The following is a 21,153-nucleotide window of genomic DNA, read 5'->3' on the forward strand; positions in this document are numbered from 1 at the left end:
GCAAGGTGATATGGGCAAGGTGTAGCATGGCGAGTGACTTCTAAATAAAACAAGAAGTCATGTTTGGATAAATAAACTGCATTATGTTGACAGACCGTTGATGCTCGGCCAGTGAAAATTGAATTCATTTCACTTTCATTTTGGATGCACAAAAATAGAAAGTAAAACACTTTTTTCTTTCTATTGGTACGGGTTTAATTTTATTCTCCATACTTGTTCATTCCATCATAATATTTTGATTAAGTCATTCACATTATTTTGAATTGACTCTATGTTACAAATTTCTTCAGAAAATTACATTATTTTTACAAATTAAAATGACAATGAGAGCATTATTTTTCTTTTATTTCAATAAAGGACAAAGGAAATGTGATTATGTGGGTGGGGAGAGGGGAATATTTAATAAAAAAAATGGCAAAATATTTTCTATACATAATTTCTTTCGTGTACAAAAACTTTGCATAAATGGTCTTTTTTTTACAATTTCACACCATCGTTGTTCAAGTGTTGCCATTTATTTTTTTATCTCACAAATTTTCTCTCAGAAAAAATATGAGAAAATTCCAGCCCTAGAGACTGTTTTCATACTAAATTCCAATAAATAAATTTACACTGTAGTTTATTTGTTAAAGAAAAAGGCATCGTGGGAGTTGTAGGCGGAACTAACTTCTTCCTTCCAGAGATTAAAGTCAATACGAGGTAGTGATGCACAGGGTTGGAGTTCATTACCAAGGTGGATCCTTTCGAAGGCACGTGGTTGAATGTAGTGAATGTTGGTGTTGTCACACACCAATCGGGCAGCTGTTGATGTTCGGATTGATTGAAGTTGTTCTGGAATAAAGAAAAAAATATTGCAGTAACTCAAAATTTCGCAAAACTACCCCATTAAATTTTATTCCTCAATTTAATTAATCTCGCGTTGTACTTCAATAGAAAATATAATTCCTAATTAGATCTTATTTATGTAATTTCCAAGTGAATCTGATAGACTTATATTTCACACAGAAAACATGTGTAATTAATTCGATCAATATTAAATTCTGTGAGAGAAAAAATAATATAATTAAAAATTGGGTGAGAGTCGTGAGAGCGTTGCTAGTAATTGCAATAATTCCATTGGATCATAAAACTCTTTATCACAACTTGAATTTCCGAGACTTGCATTTTATTTTACTTTAATTTGCATTCGTACCGTCGATGTTTTAAGGCCAAGGATTGGAGTGACGGTATGCCACAAGTCTGCAGGAGGCACGGTAGAGATATTTTTGCGTCTCATATTGGTTTTATTAATTCTGTGAGCAAAAAACTACTATTTCACGTGACAACAAGCTAAAGTAATTTATTGGACATATCAGAAGCAACTATGTTGCAAAATTCAATTTTATTTAACACGTCCAACTTCATATAGCATGTGTGGTGCATTAAAGATCAGAAAGTTCACGATCACACTGTACACTATTTGTTGGTAATATGATTCACTATTCCCACAGATAAATTATAATGATTTAGTGTGGTTATTTGACAAAATTAAAAGAGCTAACATGACATGATACCATTTAGTCTCTTCCAATATTTATGATTAATTGTCTTTAATCACGATCTTTACGTGGGATAGAATTATGTTTGTATCGGCAAATAAATTAAAGAAATCATGTAAACTCACCTCTCGTGAAGGCACTATCAATGTTGCCATTCTCGTAGAAGAACCGATCTCCAACACGTGTACGGAAGAATTGTTCCGTAAGGATACAGAGGAAAGTTGGACCAGCCAGAGCACCTGCAACGTGAGCTTCCAAAGCTGCACCAACAGTGAGATCAACATCCTCGGGACTCGTGTAGTGAGCTCGGAGTTTCTCAACGTGTCGCGGTGAAATGAGATCCAGGAAATCTTCGAATGTGGTCGCCCGCTTGAGACCACAGAATTCCCTGAAGTCATTGTAGCTGGCAAGGCCGTGATCACGATTCCTCTGAATGTCGATTGCCTTCAAATCCTGACCAATTGGATTATCCAGACGGAACAGGTAGTGCTTGATCTGTTGCGATAAAGACAAAATTAGGATTAAGATTTAATCGCTTTTGGCATATTTCTTCACTTACCTCAGTGTCTATATTGTCATCGGTGTCTTCTTCTGGTTGCGTAACCATACCGCGGCAGAGATTATCGAATTCCGCCTCAACAATGACGGGACGATTCAACCAGTCACTGAGTCTCAGCGATGCTGTTCTTGCACGATGTTCGGACAATAAACTTTTATGGGAAAGGAAATGAACAACATTTAGCTAAATGATCTTTGGTGGAGTAAAATGAATAATATCGGTGAAAAAAGGCAATGCGTGATCGGGCAACGCTTCTTACTAATGGGTTCAAGTTCATCGTCATTGACCCAAAAAATCGGGCATTTTGTATCGTATATCATACCACATGTACATTTACATAACGACGAATGAATGGTTTGAGGTCAAATTGGGTCACGCGAAAAAAATGTGTCGAGACCTAGAGAAATTGGGATATGGATCTTCGATCTTGGCATTAAATTGATTTCGTTTGTTTTGCAAAAGAAAAGAAAAGTGCATGGAAAAAAGCACAATTCCCGTGAAAGTTGATCTATTTTTGCATATTATTTTTCTTTATATTACTTTTTTTTTTTACATATAATAATGTATGTAAATGAAAGTAATGGGAAAACAATTAAAATAATTTAATTAAAAGAAACAATGAAAGAAAACGAAATTAAAATACTTCTCATAACGTGAATTCAAGACAATTTTGAATAAAATACTTTCCTAAGTAATAGGTACGTTTTAAGAGGAATTACCCTGATGCATGCATGCATTTACATACACAGCATTGGTTGCATATTAATATTCAACACTTCTCTATCTTTCTAAATAACACCGGCGATCACACATTCCTCAGAGATCAATGAATTGAGAAAGAGAGAAAAAAATAGAAATGGAAAATGAATTTTCATACTCATATTATGATCAATTAACTCATTGTTTTTTTGAGAGTGAAAGAAAAAGTATTTTCTCATACATTTGCGGACAATATAGACAAAATCCTACTGCTGTGTAGGTATATAGAGTAGGAAATAATGAAAGTCTTGTCTCGCGATCTCTTTAACATTAAACTATATATCTTTTTTCTTACACACATGCTCAGTCAATTGGAAAATGTATGAAGGTGCATTTGTGGTTTATAGAAAAAAACTCGTGGGAAACTCACTCGAGTCTTCCTTCAATTTGCGTGTGGAAGTATCGGAAGGCGGCTGTGGCAAAAGAATTGATCACTCGTGGATCAATGCTTGAATCGTAGTCATTCACATAGCTTCCCGGCGTGGTCTCGTAGATAAGTCCATTGTTGCGCATATTCTTCTGACCCAGGAAAATTGGGAGCCACTCGTAGTAGGAAATATGTTGGAATTGGGCACCGTTGATCCTTCTTGCCTCTTGGAAGACCCTCTCGTCATCCCAGTGTGGATTAATGCTAGCGAGGGCATCAGCAATTTGGTTGTGTTCAGTGAGAAGCATTACTCTGCATTGAAGAAAGGAAAAGTGCAAAAAAGGCGATTAAATTAAATCTCATAAAATACGCATTATTAACTTGTTCAATTACATGCAAGACATATTTTATTGATCTTTTGCAAGATCTTTGACTCTGTTTTCAGGGGATAATAAAATGAATTTATTGTTTTGAATCATAAGGAAGGAGAAGGGACGTTGACGTACCTATCTAGCATATGGGTTTGATTCGAAACTAAATCTCATTATATTAATTAATGCGCAATAAGGAAGTTGAAAGGGCTTAGAACATTTTGCTTAGATTAAGGGGGGATTCCGCAACATTCTAAGAGGGACTGTGATCCTTATGATAATTTTTTGGCCCCTTCCCCTTTCCATTAATAATTCATGAATTAAAATTTTGTTCAAAAGGAATGTGCCAAAGTAAGTAATTGAGACGTTTGGCCATTATTCTGCACTTTTATTTTTGCAAAAAAACTCAAAATTTTGCAATGTCTTTCACCGTATCAAATAGGAATTTCTTGGGTATTTTTCTACATTATTAAACATAAATCACAGATAAATTTATGTATCTCTATAAGAAGTTTATATGCATAATGAGATCAGACATGGAACATGAAAGTATACTCATTTAATTTATGCTAAATTAAAATAAGCTTAATCACTGGAATCAGTCGTGACCCAAAAAGTAATTTAGCTATTGAGGAAATATTTCGAAAAAGAAAATACTTACTGGAGCGAGGTGAGTCCTGGATTTTGATTTACACGAACATCACCGGCCAGGTAGCACACATCATTAATGCCGGTAGCCATTGTACATACAGTGGATGCATTGGGATTATGTGGTGGCCATTCGCGTCCATGACGTTGTTCTGTAATCATTCTACCACCGCTGAATGTTCTGAGTTGTGCATTCATTTGATCGCTATTCGCATACACGAGTGAGAGATCCAAGAAAGCAGTCACTTCCGTGAGTTGCTCAGCCGGAGCTCCGAACTGAACATGGGGGCATCCGACATCTCTATCAGTGAGTGTTCGCACGAAACTCATGCAGTGTGAGTCAAAGTCATTGTATACTGGATCATGGGGTGGTACGATAATTGGGTAGCAAGTACTGTGGAGATTTCCCTGTTCCATTATACGACCCTGGTCTGTACAACACGATGTGGCGTGCTTCTGTGCCTGAGAACCACCAAACTGGAGACTCATGTCGTGGGTCATTATCTGACCCCATTGCATGTTAAGGAGTGTGTATTTGGGATCAGGAACATCACGTTCACCGAAAACATCAACGGAAATTACTCGGGCATTTGGCAGATCCTCTCCTGTGACTGATGTTGTTGGTGAGGCTACACCATCTCCGTACTTGGGTGAGAGAAGACGGGAATAGCTCCCAGCGGCCATACCCCATCCTGGATTTACTAAATTGTTGCATACTCCATTGAATGTACGGTAGCGGGAACGAACACAATTTGTCGGTGGGACTCCACATGTCTTTCCGCCACCTATACCAGCTGATCCAGGTCCTGCGACTCCGAAGGGATTTGATTGGGCGAATGATTGACTGAAATTATTAATTTGAATTGACTGTGAGATTTCTTTCTGTTTGTTCTTGTGGGACCATTCTCTCCTGAAAAAATCATATCACAGAGGTTTTGTGGGTCTTTTGTACTTATATTATTCCAAACAATACCACCAAGTTTGCCAATATTTTATTGATTGTAAAATAAACGAGTTGATTCGAATTTAATTTTATTATATAGATAGCTTGTAAAATATTTTCGAATCTGTATGTACTTCGTCACATAATTTTATTTCATTGCTAATTTGAAAATATTCTGTCTTCATATTTAAATCAGCATGTAATGTACACAGTGTCGCATTTTGACTTGTTGAAAATTCATTTTTAAAACATAACATAATGTGGTGGTGAATGCGATGAAATGTAGCATATCGAGGGCTGCATTGTAAAACCGGCTAAGTCGGTTCGGAGCTCATATCGACTTAGCCGGTTTTACAATGCAGCCCTCGATATACGCCCTGTGCCGTTAAAATCAAATAAAATAAAATTGCACATATTGATCATAAATGCAATTCATAGATAATATTGATGGAAATTGTTAATTATACATATTCTGTTGAACATTCAAGGGAATGTAACAAGACAACAATTGTGGCTTTATGCAGCAATGACGGACATGGGAGTGAATGGAATTTAGTTTAATGGTTCAACAGTTGGTTTATGCAAAATCATTCTCATATAAAGCTTGATTTGGTAAACTTGGTGATAATTTATTGCAGAGAGCCATATGGTTTGGATAAAATTCAAAAAGATATGTTCCCAAAAAAATTGGAGCATCTTAGTTTTCAAATAAATTACATTTAAATAGAGATTTAACAAATTTATTTCAATAGATTTTCTTACCCATAAAATCCAGCGTAACCCCTGGTTTTGCCATGGCTAAAGGGAGTTGAAAAGTAACTCCTGACTCCTCTATCGTGAATGATACTGTATGATGACTCCCCTAAAGTTGTACAGTGAACTGTACCGAGTGTGGCGACAAGAAGCAGAAACGGTACCTTCATCTACAAATTAAGAAAGATGGTTTTTTGCTTTAATAAACGTTCTGTCTTGGAAACGGAAGTTCAATGTTACGATTTTTTGCAGGAAAAAAACAATGTAGGTAACTTAGCATAATAAAGCAAACATTTTAATATCATGTAAGATTAAAATGAGTGTAAACATTTTGGGAAGTAAGTAGCTGTTTTTATATAAAAATTCCGGTTACTTTCTAATTTTTGTATTTTACCCTAATTTAAACTGCTACACTACAAAATTCCGTGATTATGGTATTGTCGCTTCTTTTTTTTTGTACCTACCTCGTGTGAGCATTTTGTGTAAATTAAATGGCCAATTTCCTCACACTTTAATGGAAAATCAATGATGCGAGAGCTTTGAAGTTGGAAAAGTCAATATAATAAAGAAAAAATTATATACAATATTAATTTAACTTATTAACACACTAAATGGCTCTTGATTATGATTTAAACATTTAAATTTTGTTTTCGGAAGAAGAAACATACGCGCAGTTTAGTGAACCCCATACAGCTGCTGGGTCATGAATATGTATTTATGCAACTGAAAACGTGCGACATCGAAAATGGTATTGCACGAGTGAGTCAGACAGTTGTAGAGCATAGATGAAGCAGTTGTGAAAAGTGCAATCTGCATTCATCAAAACGTATGATTCTCTCGTATTTTCTCGTGTATTTTATTAAATCAATTTCATTGAAAACATACTAACAGCTGATTTGCACTGGGCCTCCATTGCGATCGAGTAATTTAATTTAATTAAAGAAGAAATAATAGCAAAAAAGAGATGCACTGCCGATGCTGCAATATGCTAAACGAATCAAACGTCTGCGTGAAGATGCGGTATGTAATTGAAAAACCTTCGCACAGTGGGAAGGTGATTAATTTGTTCAATTCACATAATGCAAAAAGATGTGTATGTACTTTGCAATGCGATTGAATAATCCATATAGCATATAAGAATTAGGCTGATGCCGTTTCTATCTCTTTCATCGATAATAGATTTTACAAAAATTCCAAATTATGCTGCAAGTGAGTGGGAATGGTATTTCCACTGCATTTAATTTCTTTTCTTTCATTGCTCGTGTTAATGAATGATTTATATCATAAAAAAACTATTAAATCTCCCACTGCTGTACCCTCCCATTCATTCCCAATTATAGTAAAGTTTAATTCTCATATTTCTCTGCATTTGTCTATTGCTATTGAAGAAAAAAAATTATAGGTAGGTATGTGAAAAACAATGCTAAAACTATACATTCATTATGATTATATACACAAAATATATAGAAAGAGGAAAAATCAAGAATAAAAAAATCGAACAAGAGAAAAATGACATTGAGAGGTGGCTTTTTAAATTAATTTTTAAATTCAATTTCCATGTAACACTGTGCTAAATGGTCATTAAAAATATAGATATGTGTGTACCTAAAGGTACCTGAAAGAGATCAATATTTTAATATATTGTGTATATGTCTTTCATGGATCATTGCTGTGGCAGTGCTATGTATTTACTTTTACTTGTAAAAAATCACGATCATTAAAGAGATTACAGTTTCGCAACAATAAGGAACTCGCCCATGGATAATTTATGAACTTTATTCTTTGTTTTTGGGCGGTTTTTCCTTTTGGAATACCTCAAATGCCTGACAAACTTATTCAACATATCCAATCAGATATGGTAAGGTGAGACTGAAGTCATAGACAAATATATTGTATAGATGGATTTATGAGTAATATTGGAAATGGTTCAGGTGTGATTGGGCAATCGCAACAAATTTGGAGACGTTGAGAGTAATAGAAAAAAAATGCCTATGCTGTATTTTAAAAACAAAAGACTTCTCTTTTTTTCTTAAACATTTCATAATATTAATTAAATTATTTTACGCTGATAAAAAAATCCATATATTAGGGATTGCATATAGATTTAATCAATGGAATAAATTCATATTGCAACTTTGTGTGAAATATTATAATGTAAAAAAAAAGTAAAATTCCTTCGTTGACTTGTATTTTTTGTGTACAATATTGAGTTTACAACTTTGAAGGAATGTTCAGAAAATGTTATCTATCGGTAGAATATCGTCACGTTTACTTACATTATTGCGTACACCTACCTATGCACAAAGGTGCAGACTTACTTTTTTTTATAATAAAATACGATTTGTAGTATAAATAGTTGATTGATTGCCTTTGATTTAATATAAGGTACTTTTTCCGACATTCTCACGCTTACTCACAAAATTTCTATTACACAAGGGTGTCTACCTTAAATGCTCGTTCGTATTGCAGAGAAAATTCTTCGTATTAAAAATGCAACAATTACATAATGCAAGAGCGATGCCCAAGAAAATGCAACACAAAATTTCACCACCCACTGTCATTGAAAATTACTCTAAATTGCGAAAAAAAATGTCATGGCATAGAAAAAACTGGAAAATTTCTTGCACTGCCTTTCCAATGTCTCATGCGCGCATATTTTTGTTATAAGTGTTGACCGAAAGACGTCTTGTGGTTATAACTATTTCACTTGATTAGCGGAGAGCATTTGATTGACAGTCTTTGAGATAAGTTTCACAATAATAATAGGATAATTAAAGAGGTGCACGTGATTTGAATGTTTAACTTTTGTCGTAATGATATTTAATACGTAAAAATGAAATGAAGGAAGAATGGCAGAATGTGCAAAGGTTAAAAACTCCTTTCCCTTTTGTGGTTAAAATATAATACTGGTTATGTAGTCTCGGTAGGTACCTCAAATGAGAATGTAGACTTCCTTAAGAGACTATATTTATTTTTTTAAAAAGATTTTTTTTCGATTCCTTTTCCTTTTATTTTTCCTTTCTTGGTTTCTTTTCCTGTTCTTCTGATACAATATAAAATTCCAGATGTGATTGAGAATTTAGCTCTCAAACTTGTTTAATTAATTTTTATAGACGTATAGGCTTTCAACCAAATTTAATTTAATGTTCCGTCCTATATATACATATCTATGTACTGTACATAAATCTGAACTCAACATTACTTCCTCATATTGAGTAATTGTATATAGTCAAAAAATCACTATCTGGACTGAAGATTTTAATCCCTCTAGCGATGTTCAATTCACTCAATACATAACATTTACTAACAAATCTACTTATGATCAGCAACTCACAAAAAGGAAAAAAAAAACATATATCACCATACAACATAAGATCTAAATTACTTTACCTCAAATGCTATGGCCACTATGCATTATTACATGATCTAATTGATTTTATATTGCCGATTGATCATTAAAATCACAAATATCAGTCTGGGTATTTTATTTTAAATTCCTTTTAGCTATTTTTGTTAAAGCTAAAAAAAATCTACACAAAAATACATAGCCGACGTACATACATAGCGAAAAGTCTCACGGTTTCTTAATTAAGAAATTCTATGTAAAGCTCATTCAGAAATGAAGTTTTCCAACTGCATTCATGGCATAATTTGCTCAATATAGTGTGAAAATTTACAACTACCTCACCACAATACCAAACATATCATTTGTTATTTCTGCCCAATGATAAAATCCATTAGGAGTTTGTGTTAGAAAAAAAAACTTTATTGTATTAACAGAGTGCAATATGAGGGTATGTAATGTTCAATTTCCAAATCGGGTCAATAAGTTAATTTTTTATTTGATTGAAAATCTCAACTCCCACGCTTTTATATCTCACTCAGCATGAGCACGTGTAAGTTCATGTTTTTTGTACTCATTAAAAAGATATACATTCGGTAGGTTATTGTTTGTTTGGGCGGTGTAGTAGTTCAAAGCGAAAAAACGTATAAATATTACGCGGTCGCTGGTCAGACGTAAGTTGATAAAAAGCTTTTCTTTTAATGAGTTAAAAACATTTATTGCTAAAAACCTGCTTAAAAATAATTTTTTGAGCTTTTTTTATACCTTCTCATTAAGCTAATTCGTTGAAATAAATTTGAATAATTTATTAAAATAAAAACAAAAAATAACTCATATTAAAATGATGTCTTGTCATCATATTTCAAACACCAGACGACATTCAGAATTTTTTTTTCGGAAGTTTAATCATCGAATTCAGCAAAATTCCCAAATTATTACCCAAATTTTCCGTTTACTTTGGCGTTATTGCCGAAAATAAACCTCATAAAGAATTATTCTCTTATAAAATATGTGTATATAGATTGTAATATGTCTCGGCCACTCAGCTTAGTTTATTGTAGTACATATACTTTTATATACTTATGTACAGGTACATAGATACTCCAAAAGTGCATACGAAAGATACGAAACGACCTTCTGAGGTAAACTTCAATAATAATGTTGTATTTACTCTTTTGTACCTAACTTATTGGTGAATGCAACCTGATGAAAGTGAATTATTTCCAATGAGTAATATTTGCACTGTGCACCTATAATAAATAAATTACTATAATTCCTTTTATCGATTTTGCAGATTTAGCATTTTAAAGCGGTATGTGGAGTATATTCCCCATCTGTTATTTCCCAATAATAAATTAATTTGTGGTTTCATTTGGATACATCATGGAACATTTTGTTTATTCTAATTTATTGGTGTCATGCGGGCTTTCATATCTGAGATTTTTTGTTTAAATTTCAAATATCCCAAACCACTATCTAAATGAATATATTTATTCCACTCACCTTTAGAAGAAAACACATTAACGTTTTGAAATGCCATTTTATTAGGACTAATAAATTTAATCCTTTTTTTTGTGCAACATTGAGAAGAAAAAGTATTTTTGCTTAACATCTGTGGTTTATTGATGTTAAAATGTTGCATACATATTTGTTTTTTTTATGTGTAACCGTATAAATTTGATTAAAGATTTTACTCAGATATTTTTTTTTCCATTCTTTAAAAATAGAATATTTATTACCTTTAGCAGCGAAAAAGAAAAAAAAATGTAGACACTATTATGTAATAAGAATTTCGTATTTCCCACTTTTGTAAAAAAATCTTTTTAACTGATATGTGAAATTATGCAGATTGAATATTTGCGTTCTTCGTCTCAATCCATCCTGCCTTTGTCTCATTCACTTTTTTTTAAGTGTTTTAATGTTAATCTTTCAAATATTTTGGTATACTCTTACCCAAACCATGATTTCACTTTTTTTTCTACATAATTTTATGTAAAAATAACCAGTTGGTGAAAATGTTCTAAGTTTCCATTCTCAATGAATAAATTAACCATGTGTTTATAAAATTTTACGGAAATTTTTGCGATTCTAGTTTTGTGGGGATTAACCGAAAAATAATTCAATAATTTATTCACTGATGAATAAAAAAATCATATTATTGGGTATTAAGATGAAATATTTGAAGAACGAATCTCATTTGTCTTTTTTTCAAATTTTGATAGACATTTAGTTTTTATCTTTCACAAGGTTCTGTAAAATTTGCATAATGATTTTTTTAAATTTAATTCAATTCAAATTATTAGAAAAAATATATTTGTCAGTTTAAAAAAAATGCGTAAATGTCGTATAAATTAATCTGTTTCTGGTAAAAGTTTATTTTAGAATTATTTACCTAAGTATATTTAAAAAAAAATGTAGGATTTTTTAAGCAAACATGTATGTAAGTCTTATATTAGCTTTTGCAAATGACGGTTATGTTTTTTCTATACATCACATTTTATAGTGTTCTAAAAACAAATTCAAAAGTCTTTTACAGTTTATCGACGAGATATAAAATAGATATAAAAGTTAAAATATAGGATAATTAAAACATAATTGATTTGATATGGGTTTTGATGAAAATACTCAATGAGTTCCAAATGTGAGAGGTTTATTATAGAAGAGAGGCATTATGTGCTCAAGAAAGATTGATCAATTTCCTCAACGTCACATATCACAAAAGCAACCACTTCTTGTGATACCTATTTAAGGTTTTTTTTTAAAAAAAAAAATGTAAACCGCTTTAAAATGCGACAACTTATGTATAATTTAAAAAAAAAATGTAGATCTTTTTGGACAAAATTGTCTCGGGAAATAGTTGAAGACCTTGATAAAATTCTTTAAATTTATGTGAGATTTGAGATTGGAGCCTATCTTATAGTGCCTTGGAGAAACCTGATATATATATATATATATATATATATTTCTTTTATTATTTTACATATTGACCTTCTGATTCTTGGATAAAATTCTTCCTTAAGACAAGTTTCTTTAATTGCCCACCAAGCCCACCAGCTACTGATGGAGATTCCTCAAGTGCGATGTTACCATTTAGCATGGATGAAAAGTGTTAAGTTTCCCTTTCACTCAATTATGCCAATGATCCGTTGAGTCGACTATAAAATAGTGCGATGGAGTGTGGATTAATTTTAATTATAATGTATAAAATCGCGCATTGATGTCATGTCGCATGCCCGGAAAATGCATTCTTGGCACTAATTCGCGCTTCATTGAAATTACAAATGTTGGGAAAAAACTCTCTCATAAAACTTCACTCTCAGTGGGAGACAATTGATTGTTAAAAAAAAGCCAGAAGAGGATCACTTTATTCTTCCCTTCACATAATTAGCTACATAGAGCACTTTAACCTTCATAATGCTAATTTTCTTCTCACATAAATGAAATTATATCACAGTTATTAATTTTTTACACTCATCCATGGTATTTTTTTTGATCAGTATATTATGAAATATCCTTCTTCATTTGCAACTAATATATGTATAATATATAATGCTACATGTAGAAACCGAGCGATGAAAGTAAAAGTGTTTAAAAAAAAATGAAAATTATCAAATTTTGTCGAAATATTTTCAAGGCACTAAATTTTCACTTTTCAGGAGGGGTTAATAATTGGCTGAGAGACCTCGAATTCCGTCCATAATAAAATATAATTGTATGCTTTTTGGGTAGCCTTCTCTTTAATAATCCTGAGAGAATACATATATAGCTCTCTTCAGCACTTAATCCATTAAAATGCAATTACATGATGGGCAACACTTACTTTAACAAATTTTTCGCTTTATTCTTGCACTCACGGTGGGAAGTACCACAGTATGTTCTATTAAAGATCACTTGACACCCTTCTTCACTCACAATGTGTAGAAAAATAAGAAAAATTGTCCAAGGATAAAAATCACAAGGAAAAAAGAAATAAAAAGATTTAAACTCTCGAAATATCCTTCGCCCTCCTACCACTGAACATTAATTATTTTTTCGCCCTACCACAGGTGGTTCTCCCCAATTGTTGCGTGGAAAAGACGAAATCGACTGAGGTATCGACGCGATTTTCATGAGATTTTATATTAATTCTCCCCACACCTTGGCTCCCACCACCTTCCGCTTAGCTCGCCAAACTGAAGCCCAATGTCTGCGAGTCTGCCTGGTGCTCCGCTACATTATGAGCTAAAGATCACTAGAGACACGAATTTAATTCATTCACGTTTTACGGTGGGATTCATTTCTTATGTACAGAAAATTTTATCACTTCATTGGATCAGAGTAATCTTTTGTGTTATACCCTTCTGCATTTTCTATTTACAACACTTTGCTAATAAAATAGTCTCATGTGGTTTAAAGAAATTAGTCAAGTCCCTATGAGGCGAATTTGTCTTCTATTGATGATTGATCAATTCGAGCAACCGGTAAAAAATTTTTTCAGATGGTATGAAATTTGTCAAAGACCGGAGAAAGTGATTGGTAGGAGCAAAAAAAATAAAAGAATTTAGTGCAAAAGAAGAAAGAAAAAAATAAAAGTGATCTAACCAAATGCTTCCAATTTCTCCCATTAAATATCGTGTAAAAATTCAGCATTAAACTTTTCCTTTCGTTTGCAATCCGAATTGAGATGTATGTTGTGTTATTCCAATGAAATCTTACGGTTCTCATTTCCACGGGAGAGTTAGTGGTGGAGGATTATTGTGAAGCACGAAGAAAAAAAAGAAGCAAGCAATACTATTTCTACAAATTAGAAGAAACTAGACGAGTTTTTTTTTCATCTCCAGCCACCACCAACAATTTTGATGGCGAAACTTTAACGCATGATTTATGTTGTGGGCATTAAAACTATACAGATACTAAAGTATTTGAGCATATAAATATTAATTACTAATAACCCTCTTGCAAGAAATGCACCGGAGAAGTTTAATATTTCTAATTGGCAGAAATGGTGGGATAAAATGTAACAAAATTGGGATATTAAATTCACCAAAGAATCCAATAAAAAAACTTACATTTTTGTTGCTCTTTTATATGAACCTTCATTATTAAATTCTCATGTCGCAGGTAGAGGAAAAAAAAGAAGAAAAAAAATTACATTACTCAAGAAGTTGATCTCGATCTGATCACATGATCATCGAAGGTACTTTACGTACAAAATTTATTGTACCATATACTTTGTTGCAATGAAAGACGCGGGAAATAATGTACATGAGGAAGAAAAATTACACTCATTCTTTTATGCATATAGCATGTGAGGTTTTATCAGTTTATTTTCAAGTTTACCCGAAATTGGCCAAAGTTGTGCCTTTATTCGCGTACGCGTTTTGTGACAAGGTGCAAATTTAAAGATCTAACCATGATCTTTTGGCATCCGCTTACTCATTTCCTAACGCTACAAAATATACCTACATATATAGACAATATATTTACCGCAAAATGGGAAAATACGCAAACTAATAAAAAGACCGTCTTTTACAAGAACAACGTGTTTTCGCTATTCTCTGTTTTTTCCAAGTGAAAGAGGCACACTTACTCATAAATAAAGCGAATCTCTTTTGTTAGCCTAAATACAAAGTATATAAGACATAGGTACTATGTAAATTAATTTGATCGATCAGGCGCGACTATAAATTTCAATGCGTCTAATTAATTATACTATGGAAGGACGAAATGGGGTCAAAAAGAACTAACAATAAATAGAAGGTTTACTGACCTTTAGCATTCAGATCGAAAGCTTAAGAGCTTTTATTTCTCTCTAGAACAGCCTTGTGACACCGAATACCACCATTTCTATTTTGGAAGGAAAATAGGTAATCATAAAAAATCTAAAATAATTTTAAAAAAAACTGCCAAGCCAGTTTTTGCAATAATAATGCTGTATTCTGATTTTATTAAAAGCTTTTTAAAATTTTATTTTTTAAAAAGTTAGCTTACCCTGCTATTCGAAAATGTATGAAAAATTTCAAACACTTTGAATTTTGTAATTTTCCACAAAATTCAAAACTTTGCTATTCGAGATTCTATGAATTTTGAAAGTGAAATGTCAAAATTAAGAATTTCGACTGGTCTAAAGAAAATTTCCTAAATTCGTATTCGGGATTGTCTGAATTTTGAAATTTGAGCTGTCAAATTCTTTGAATTTATGAAAAATTTCAAAGGTGCTCAAGAGGACCTTTGAATTTTGTGGATTTGATTATTGAGAGTGAAATACGTGAATTAAAATACCCAAACCTTACTTTTCACGTGTATTATCAGTTGTAATGATTTACAAAAACGAGAGTCAATCAAATCGATAATCAATTAATTTATTTTTAAAATAATTTTTAACATGATTAATCTTTAAATTGGAGCTCTGATTGTTCCGGAATGTGGTACAACCGTTACAATTGGATGTTCCCCAGCATAATACCAATCTTGTAGCGATCAGGGGCAAATCCCTGGACAATTGGGTTCCACAAGTCGTGACTTATCCTGCCGCAGAAGGGAATGCTTCTCGCGTACCATGTCCTGCCGCGGGATACCCTCCTTAATGTAGACTATCAGCGAAATTTCAGCTTCGAGAGCTTCAAAAATTGCCTTTAAGGCATGCGGGGGTGGCATATAGATTAGGTACTGTTGCTTCGCAATTTGTTGCCTCTTTTGCTTCCTTCATCGTATTGAAGATGGGAAGATTTAGATGAGTCTTTCCTCCTTTTCCTGGCGACACTCCGCCAAACATCTTCGCCCCATACTCAATGGCCTGCTTGCTATGCAAGCTGTCGTGCTTGCCCTGCCCGTGAATCCCTCACAGATCACGCGAGTCTCTCCCGTAAGGATTAAATTCTTCCGGGTGGCATACCTTCCGAAGAGTTTTCTGGAGAAGAGAAATAGGTTATGTTTACTCATCTTAAATTCGCGTACCACAAAGCCATATTTTCACCTACCTTCACTTTCTTCCAGAGAAATTTTCACAAAAACGTGTATTTTAACGAATATTGGGATGTTTTTCCGTATATTTTCCGGCTTTTCTTGCTGAACCACGCACCTCCGCACTTTCTTCCAAACACAAAATTATGAAATTTGACATTAGACCAGCTTTGAATTTTTACAATTTTCAACATGGTCTAAGCTTCAAAATCCAAAGAATTTTCGAATAGCAAATTAAGTATTTTTGTTGATTTTGAAAAATTTCAAGTTATGAAATGTGTTTATTTTCCGAATAGCACTGTTAGTCAGCTTATTTAAGTCATTTAAGGGATATAATGTGGTATATGTAGCTGCTATATTTATTTACAAAAAGAGCTAAAGTAATAAAAGAAAAGAAAATACCTAGGTACTATATAAGACAAGACTTTCATATACGCAAATATATCGTTGTCTATTAAGCATTTCATCTGATTCATAAAATTTAATAAGTTCGGGAGCTTTGGTATGTTAATCGAGCATATCCAATCAGGCATTACACATCAATTTTTGCATGCAACACCCAGCATTGGTTTTGAGATCTCAACGGGTGATACAGATAAGCTCTTTCTATGCTTTCATTTGGTAATGATTAAATAAAAATTTTGAATCGTTATGCTTGTACTTCCTCTAAAACAAAAAGGCTTAAATTTTTTTCCGACCATGTGATAAAAAATAAACAAAAATATTAACTTGTTATTCTTTGCAAACTTGACGCATTTTGTCTTCCTTCAATAAATAAAATTCTACGTAAAATTGCAATTACATCATTGAATTTTTTGTATGCCCATAAAAAACAAAATATTTCAACTTTATTGCCTTTTTTATCCAAATAAATGAATGCAATAGTCAAATAAAAAGCAGGTATTCTTCACAGAGTGTGGAAATTAAATGAGGTCTTAACTTATTATGGTCTTCCTTTTCTTTTACCTTCTTTATGCTGATATGAGGAAAAAAATACCGGTGAATTTCATCATATTCCTCATGGTTAAAAAACGTGAGTATTATAAGTGCCTATGTAAATATTCTATTGAAGGAGAAATGTAAATATTATTTAAGAGCACAAAAGTCATGAATAGAACCGATACAAGTAAATTATTGTGAAGAGTGAAAGTTTATAATGTGAAGAAGACCATAAAATTAAAAGATTTTAGCCTACATTCAAAATATTTAATAAATAATTTGATATTATAAAAATTGCATAAACAAAATTTCATTTTAGATAAAATATGAAGGGAAGTATTTATTATTTTTTTTGTAAAACAAAATTTCTCTAAAAGCAAAGAAAATAAAATGATCTTTTTTATGTGAGAGAAATAATAATTAGTTGGTATACCACAATCGTGGCATACCAAGTATTGTAATCGTCGGAAAAACCGACCACCTCAGATCGGGCTCAAACTTGGTATGAGCACGTTTTAGACATCCCACATTTCGAAAATGGTGGTGGAAAATTTTTGATCCGGCCGGCCTGCCGGCCTGCCGGCCTGCCGTCCGGTGGTCAACATTTTGCATTATATCTCGAGAACGGTAACAGATAGAGACTTCCGGTTTGAAGTTTTCTATAGAAATGTGGGTGTAAAATTTCATTTTTTCGCATTTTCAAAATCCAAGATGGCCGCCGTCCGCCATTTTGAAATACTGTCAACCACTTCCCTTACAGCTAGAGGTCTGAAACTTTAGTATGTTGTAGAGCTTAGTGAGACGTTTTCATCAACAATTCGTACTTGACAATTGGTCAAGCCGTTTAGCAAATATGGCGGCCTAAAGCAAAAAGTGTTTTTTCGATATATCTCGAGAACGGCTTGACCGATTTTGACCATCTTGGTATCAAATGAAAGGTATTGAGAAGTCCTACAACTGTTTAGAACATTCCAAGTTTCAAAAACATCCGCAAGAGGCGCTAAAAACAAAAACAAAAATTGCCTAACTTTAAGGGGCTATATCTCCCAACATCTGTTATAGATTTCCTTTAAATTTAGATATGTTGTAGCCTGACTCAATATCTGTCACGAGTCCGAAAATGAAGAAATTCTATGTCGCCGTTTAGAAGATATGGCCATTTGAAAAATTCTTGAATTTGAAAAGTTCTAAGAGCCATATCTCTTGAACGGCTTGTCCGATTTTGCTCAATTTGGTATCAAATTAAAGGTTTTGCAATTACCTACAACTTTTTAGAACATCAGAAACCTCTAGAACCTTTCCTTTAGGACGAAAAGTGCAAAAAACTGTTTTGGTAAAACAAAAATCCGCCATTTTGTGTACTAGAGGTGACCTTGAAATGTATCGAAATATATGTCAGATTATAGCTTATTTCAATACCTTTCCAGAACTAGTCAAGAAATTTCTGTATGTGCAATAGAACTTGATATATAACCATTTTTGTCTTTCGAATTGAAGAATTTCATAAAAAAAATCAACTTTGCCTACTAATACTACTTAAAAATTAAATTACAACGCATAGATTGACCCATCCGCGTTGTGGTATACCAACTCTAATAACTGGACGCGTTATGATTGACTTTCTAACACAAATTAAGGAAACTAAAAAGTTAAGACAGGAAAAGAAACAGGTGATTTATTGTGCGCAATATAGTGTAAGAATAAGTATCGTAACGTTACATAAAAGTATTTTCATACATTGCAATTTCGGAGAATAAACCATGACCACGGGGTTAGTGTGATAATTAATTTTCTAAGAAACGCAATTATTTGTGTTCTCACCTGAATTTTGAGTGAATTTTTTCGCTTTTTTTTCAAAGCGCATTTTTAAGGAATTTCAAAAGTTTATTTGCAAAGAGATTGTTTTGTGAATCTTAATTAATAATAGTAATTAGTTAATAATTCAAAAGTCGACAGATATTTTTTTTGGCAATAATTTAATAAATAATTAATTAATCATAGACATATTTAATAGTAAATGAGAATTTATATATTTTCTTTTAACTTATTAATAAATTTTACCATATTTTAAATTCCGCTTTGCTTTTTTTTGCAATTTATAGAAAAGAAAATATTTGGTATAATAGGCATCCATGTAGACTGCCAATTGAAAAACATGTAGGTATGTATTTTTGATACATATAGTATACAAGAAAAAAATTGTTGTTTATTATGAAATTCCAACCATATTCAACAGGGAAAAATTAAATCACATTTAATTGGCTATTTTTGGCACATTTCCATAACACGCGTTGCGTGATTGTCCTTATTGTTCTTGTTAATAACAATTCCTCAAGATCAGTTAATCGAGCCACACTTCTTACACACGAGAAACTATCAATTTGAAAAATTATGCTTTTGGGCATATAACAACCGTGCTTTGAAGTTCCTCCTTATCCGCTTCTTTGCCATGATCGTGCCACACAATACACCACTATGGCCATGAATTAAGTATCGCTACAAGATCAAAACGGATCCTAATGAAGAAAAAAATCTCACAATAAGTTTGAATTGAGTGACACCGCCATGATTGCAATATATTCCGTTGATTATTTCTGATGTTTCTCTGGTTGAAAGGAATTTTCAGCGAAGGTACATACTTTTCGTAAAATTTGATGAATACCGTGAGATTTTGCTCTTCTTACGCGCCAAAAAAATGATCAATGGTTGGTGGTTAATTTTGGGTGCGAAGGAGCATAAGTTTCAAGTTCATCGTGAAATATGAGATACTTAATATTAAATTAAGTGCCGGAAAATTGGAGGGAGAAAATTTATTATCCATTTCTTTGTTATATAGCACTGGTTGATTGTATATAAAATCGCGTTTCTTTTGAGATTCATATCTCGCAGCTTGAAAAGTAATTGATTGAAATAAAGAGGGATATGACATTGAGAGGTTCAATTGAGAGTGATTTTTTTTCTTATACAGGTAAAGTGTTTATTCGTGATGTGATTATAAAATTTGGTGCCAAAGGGTAAATTAAATAGTGTAACATAGTCGGAACACAAGGTGCAGCATTTTTACAGGAAACCCCACCTTGGTCAATCTATCTGAAAAAAAAACTACAAGAATAAAAAGATCATTTTATTTGAAAAGAAAAGAAGAAATAAAATAATTACGTGATAGGTATATTCATCTTATTTATGCACCTTGCTGAAAACAGCAGGTTCTTGTTTTTTTGTGGCTAATTAGATGAATTTTTCGAAAATATTTCAACCTTGTTGAATCTTGAACGACTTTTTTGTCTGTTTTTTTTTTGAAGCTGACAGAGATTGATAAATACCAGTTCAAATATAGATTAAGAAAAAAAAACTAAAATAGATTGATAAAAGCATTGACATTCATATAATATGGGGCATATATGAGATGCCTCGGGATTTTTTTTTCATTTACAAAAATTCTTTTTATCAAAGTTCTAATTCTTTCATTAAAGGATATGTGTGTAAGTTATCTTTAAATCAGCTTCCGCTACATGATTTACAAGAGGTTTTAATTAAAAAGCAGAAGAGTAGTAAAAAAAATTAAAGGTTTTGCTCAATTTATTTGTTAATTTCAATAATTAATAATTTCCAACAAGTGATGATCACAGTGATCACCCACCGTGGTAAATGGTTACATGTTAACGCAAAAATTTACGCATCGCGTCGGCATTATTATGCAACTGCGTCTAGCGAAATGGGATCACTGCAACAGGTAGCTCACAGTGTGATTTGGGTTAGTTAGTTGGGCGGTTAGCAAGAAAAAGTCATCAAGTCATGGAGAAAAAGAATAAATTAGCTGTGCTAGGTGGTGAAAAAAGATCTGTTACAAATCAGCAATATAAGTGCTTTTAATGACGCACACTCACCTTGAAGGTTGATATCGTTGGCTGTCTCTCAGGTCAACGCCAAATTGATACCTTCTTACACAGCGCAAACACACACAATTTTCCAATTAATTATTTTAAAAGAA

At 32.7% G+C, this 21,153-nt stretch overlaps 1 protein-coding gene and 1 pseudogene across 4 annotated transcripts; both read right to left on the reverse strand.

The window, feature by feature from the left end:
• Window positions 1–346: 346 nt before the first annotated feature.
• Window positions 347–21,131, reverse strand: LOC129785827 (peroxidase). Of its 4 annotated transcripts, none has more exons than XM_055820456.1 (7): window positions 21,050–21,131; window positions 5,948–6,108; window positions 4,256–5,086; window positions 3,227–3,535; window positions 2,098–2,248; window positions 1,664–2,033; window positions 347–831 (listed from the first exon to the last, which is right to left on the reverse strand). In XM_055820456.1, the coding sequence occupies exons 2-7, from the start codon at window positions 6,106–6,108 to the stop codon at window positions 620–622; spliced, it is 2,034 nt and encodes a 677-aa protein (XP_055676431.1). In that variant the 5' UTR covers window positions 21,050–21,131; the 3' UTR covers window positions 347–619. The 4 variants fall into 4 exon arrangements, with proteins under 4 accessions (XP_055676431.1, XP_055676434.1, XP_055676435.1 ...); XM_055820459.1 differs by lacking the exon at window positions 21,050–21,131 and adding an exon at window positions 18,984–19,081; XM_055820460.1 differs by lacking the exon at window positions 21,050–21,131 and adding an exon at window positions 13,419–13,481.
• Window positions 15,698–16,490, reverse strand: LOC129787319 (succinate--CoA ligase [ADP/GDP-forming] subunit alpha, mitochondrial-like; annotated as a pseudogene).
• Window positions 21,132–21,153: the final 22 nt, after the last annotated feature.

Source organism: Lutzomyia longipalpis, chromosome 1, assembly GCF_024334085.1.
Source record: "Lutzomyia longipalpis isolate SR_M1_2022 chromosome 1, ASM2433408v1".
NCBI lineage: Eukaryota > Metazoa > Arthropoda > Insecta > Diptera > Psychodidae > Lutzomyia > Lutzomyia longipalpis.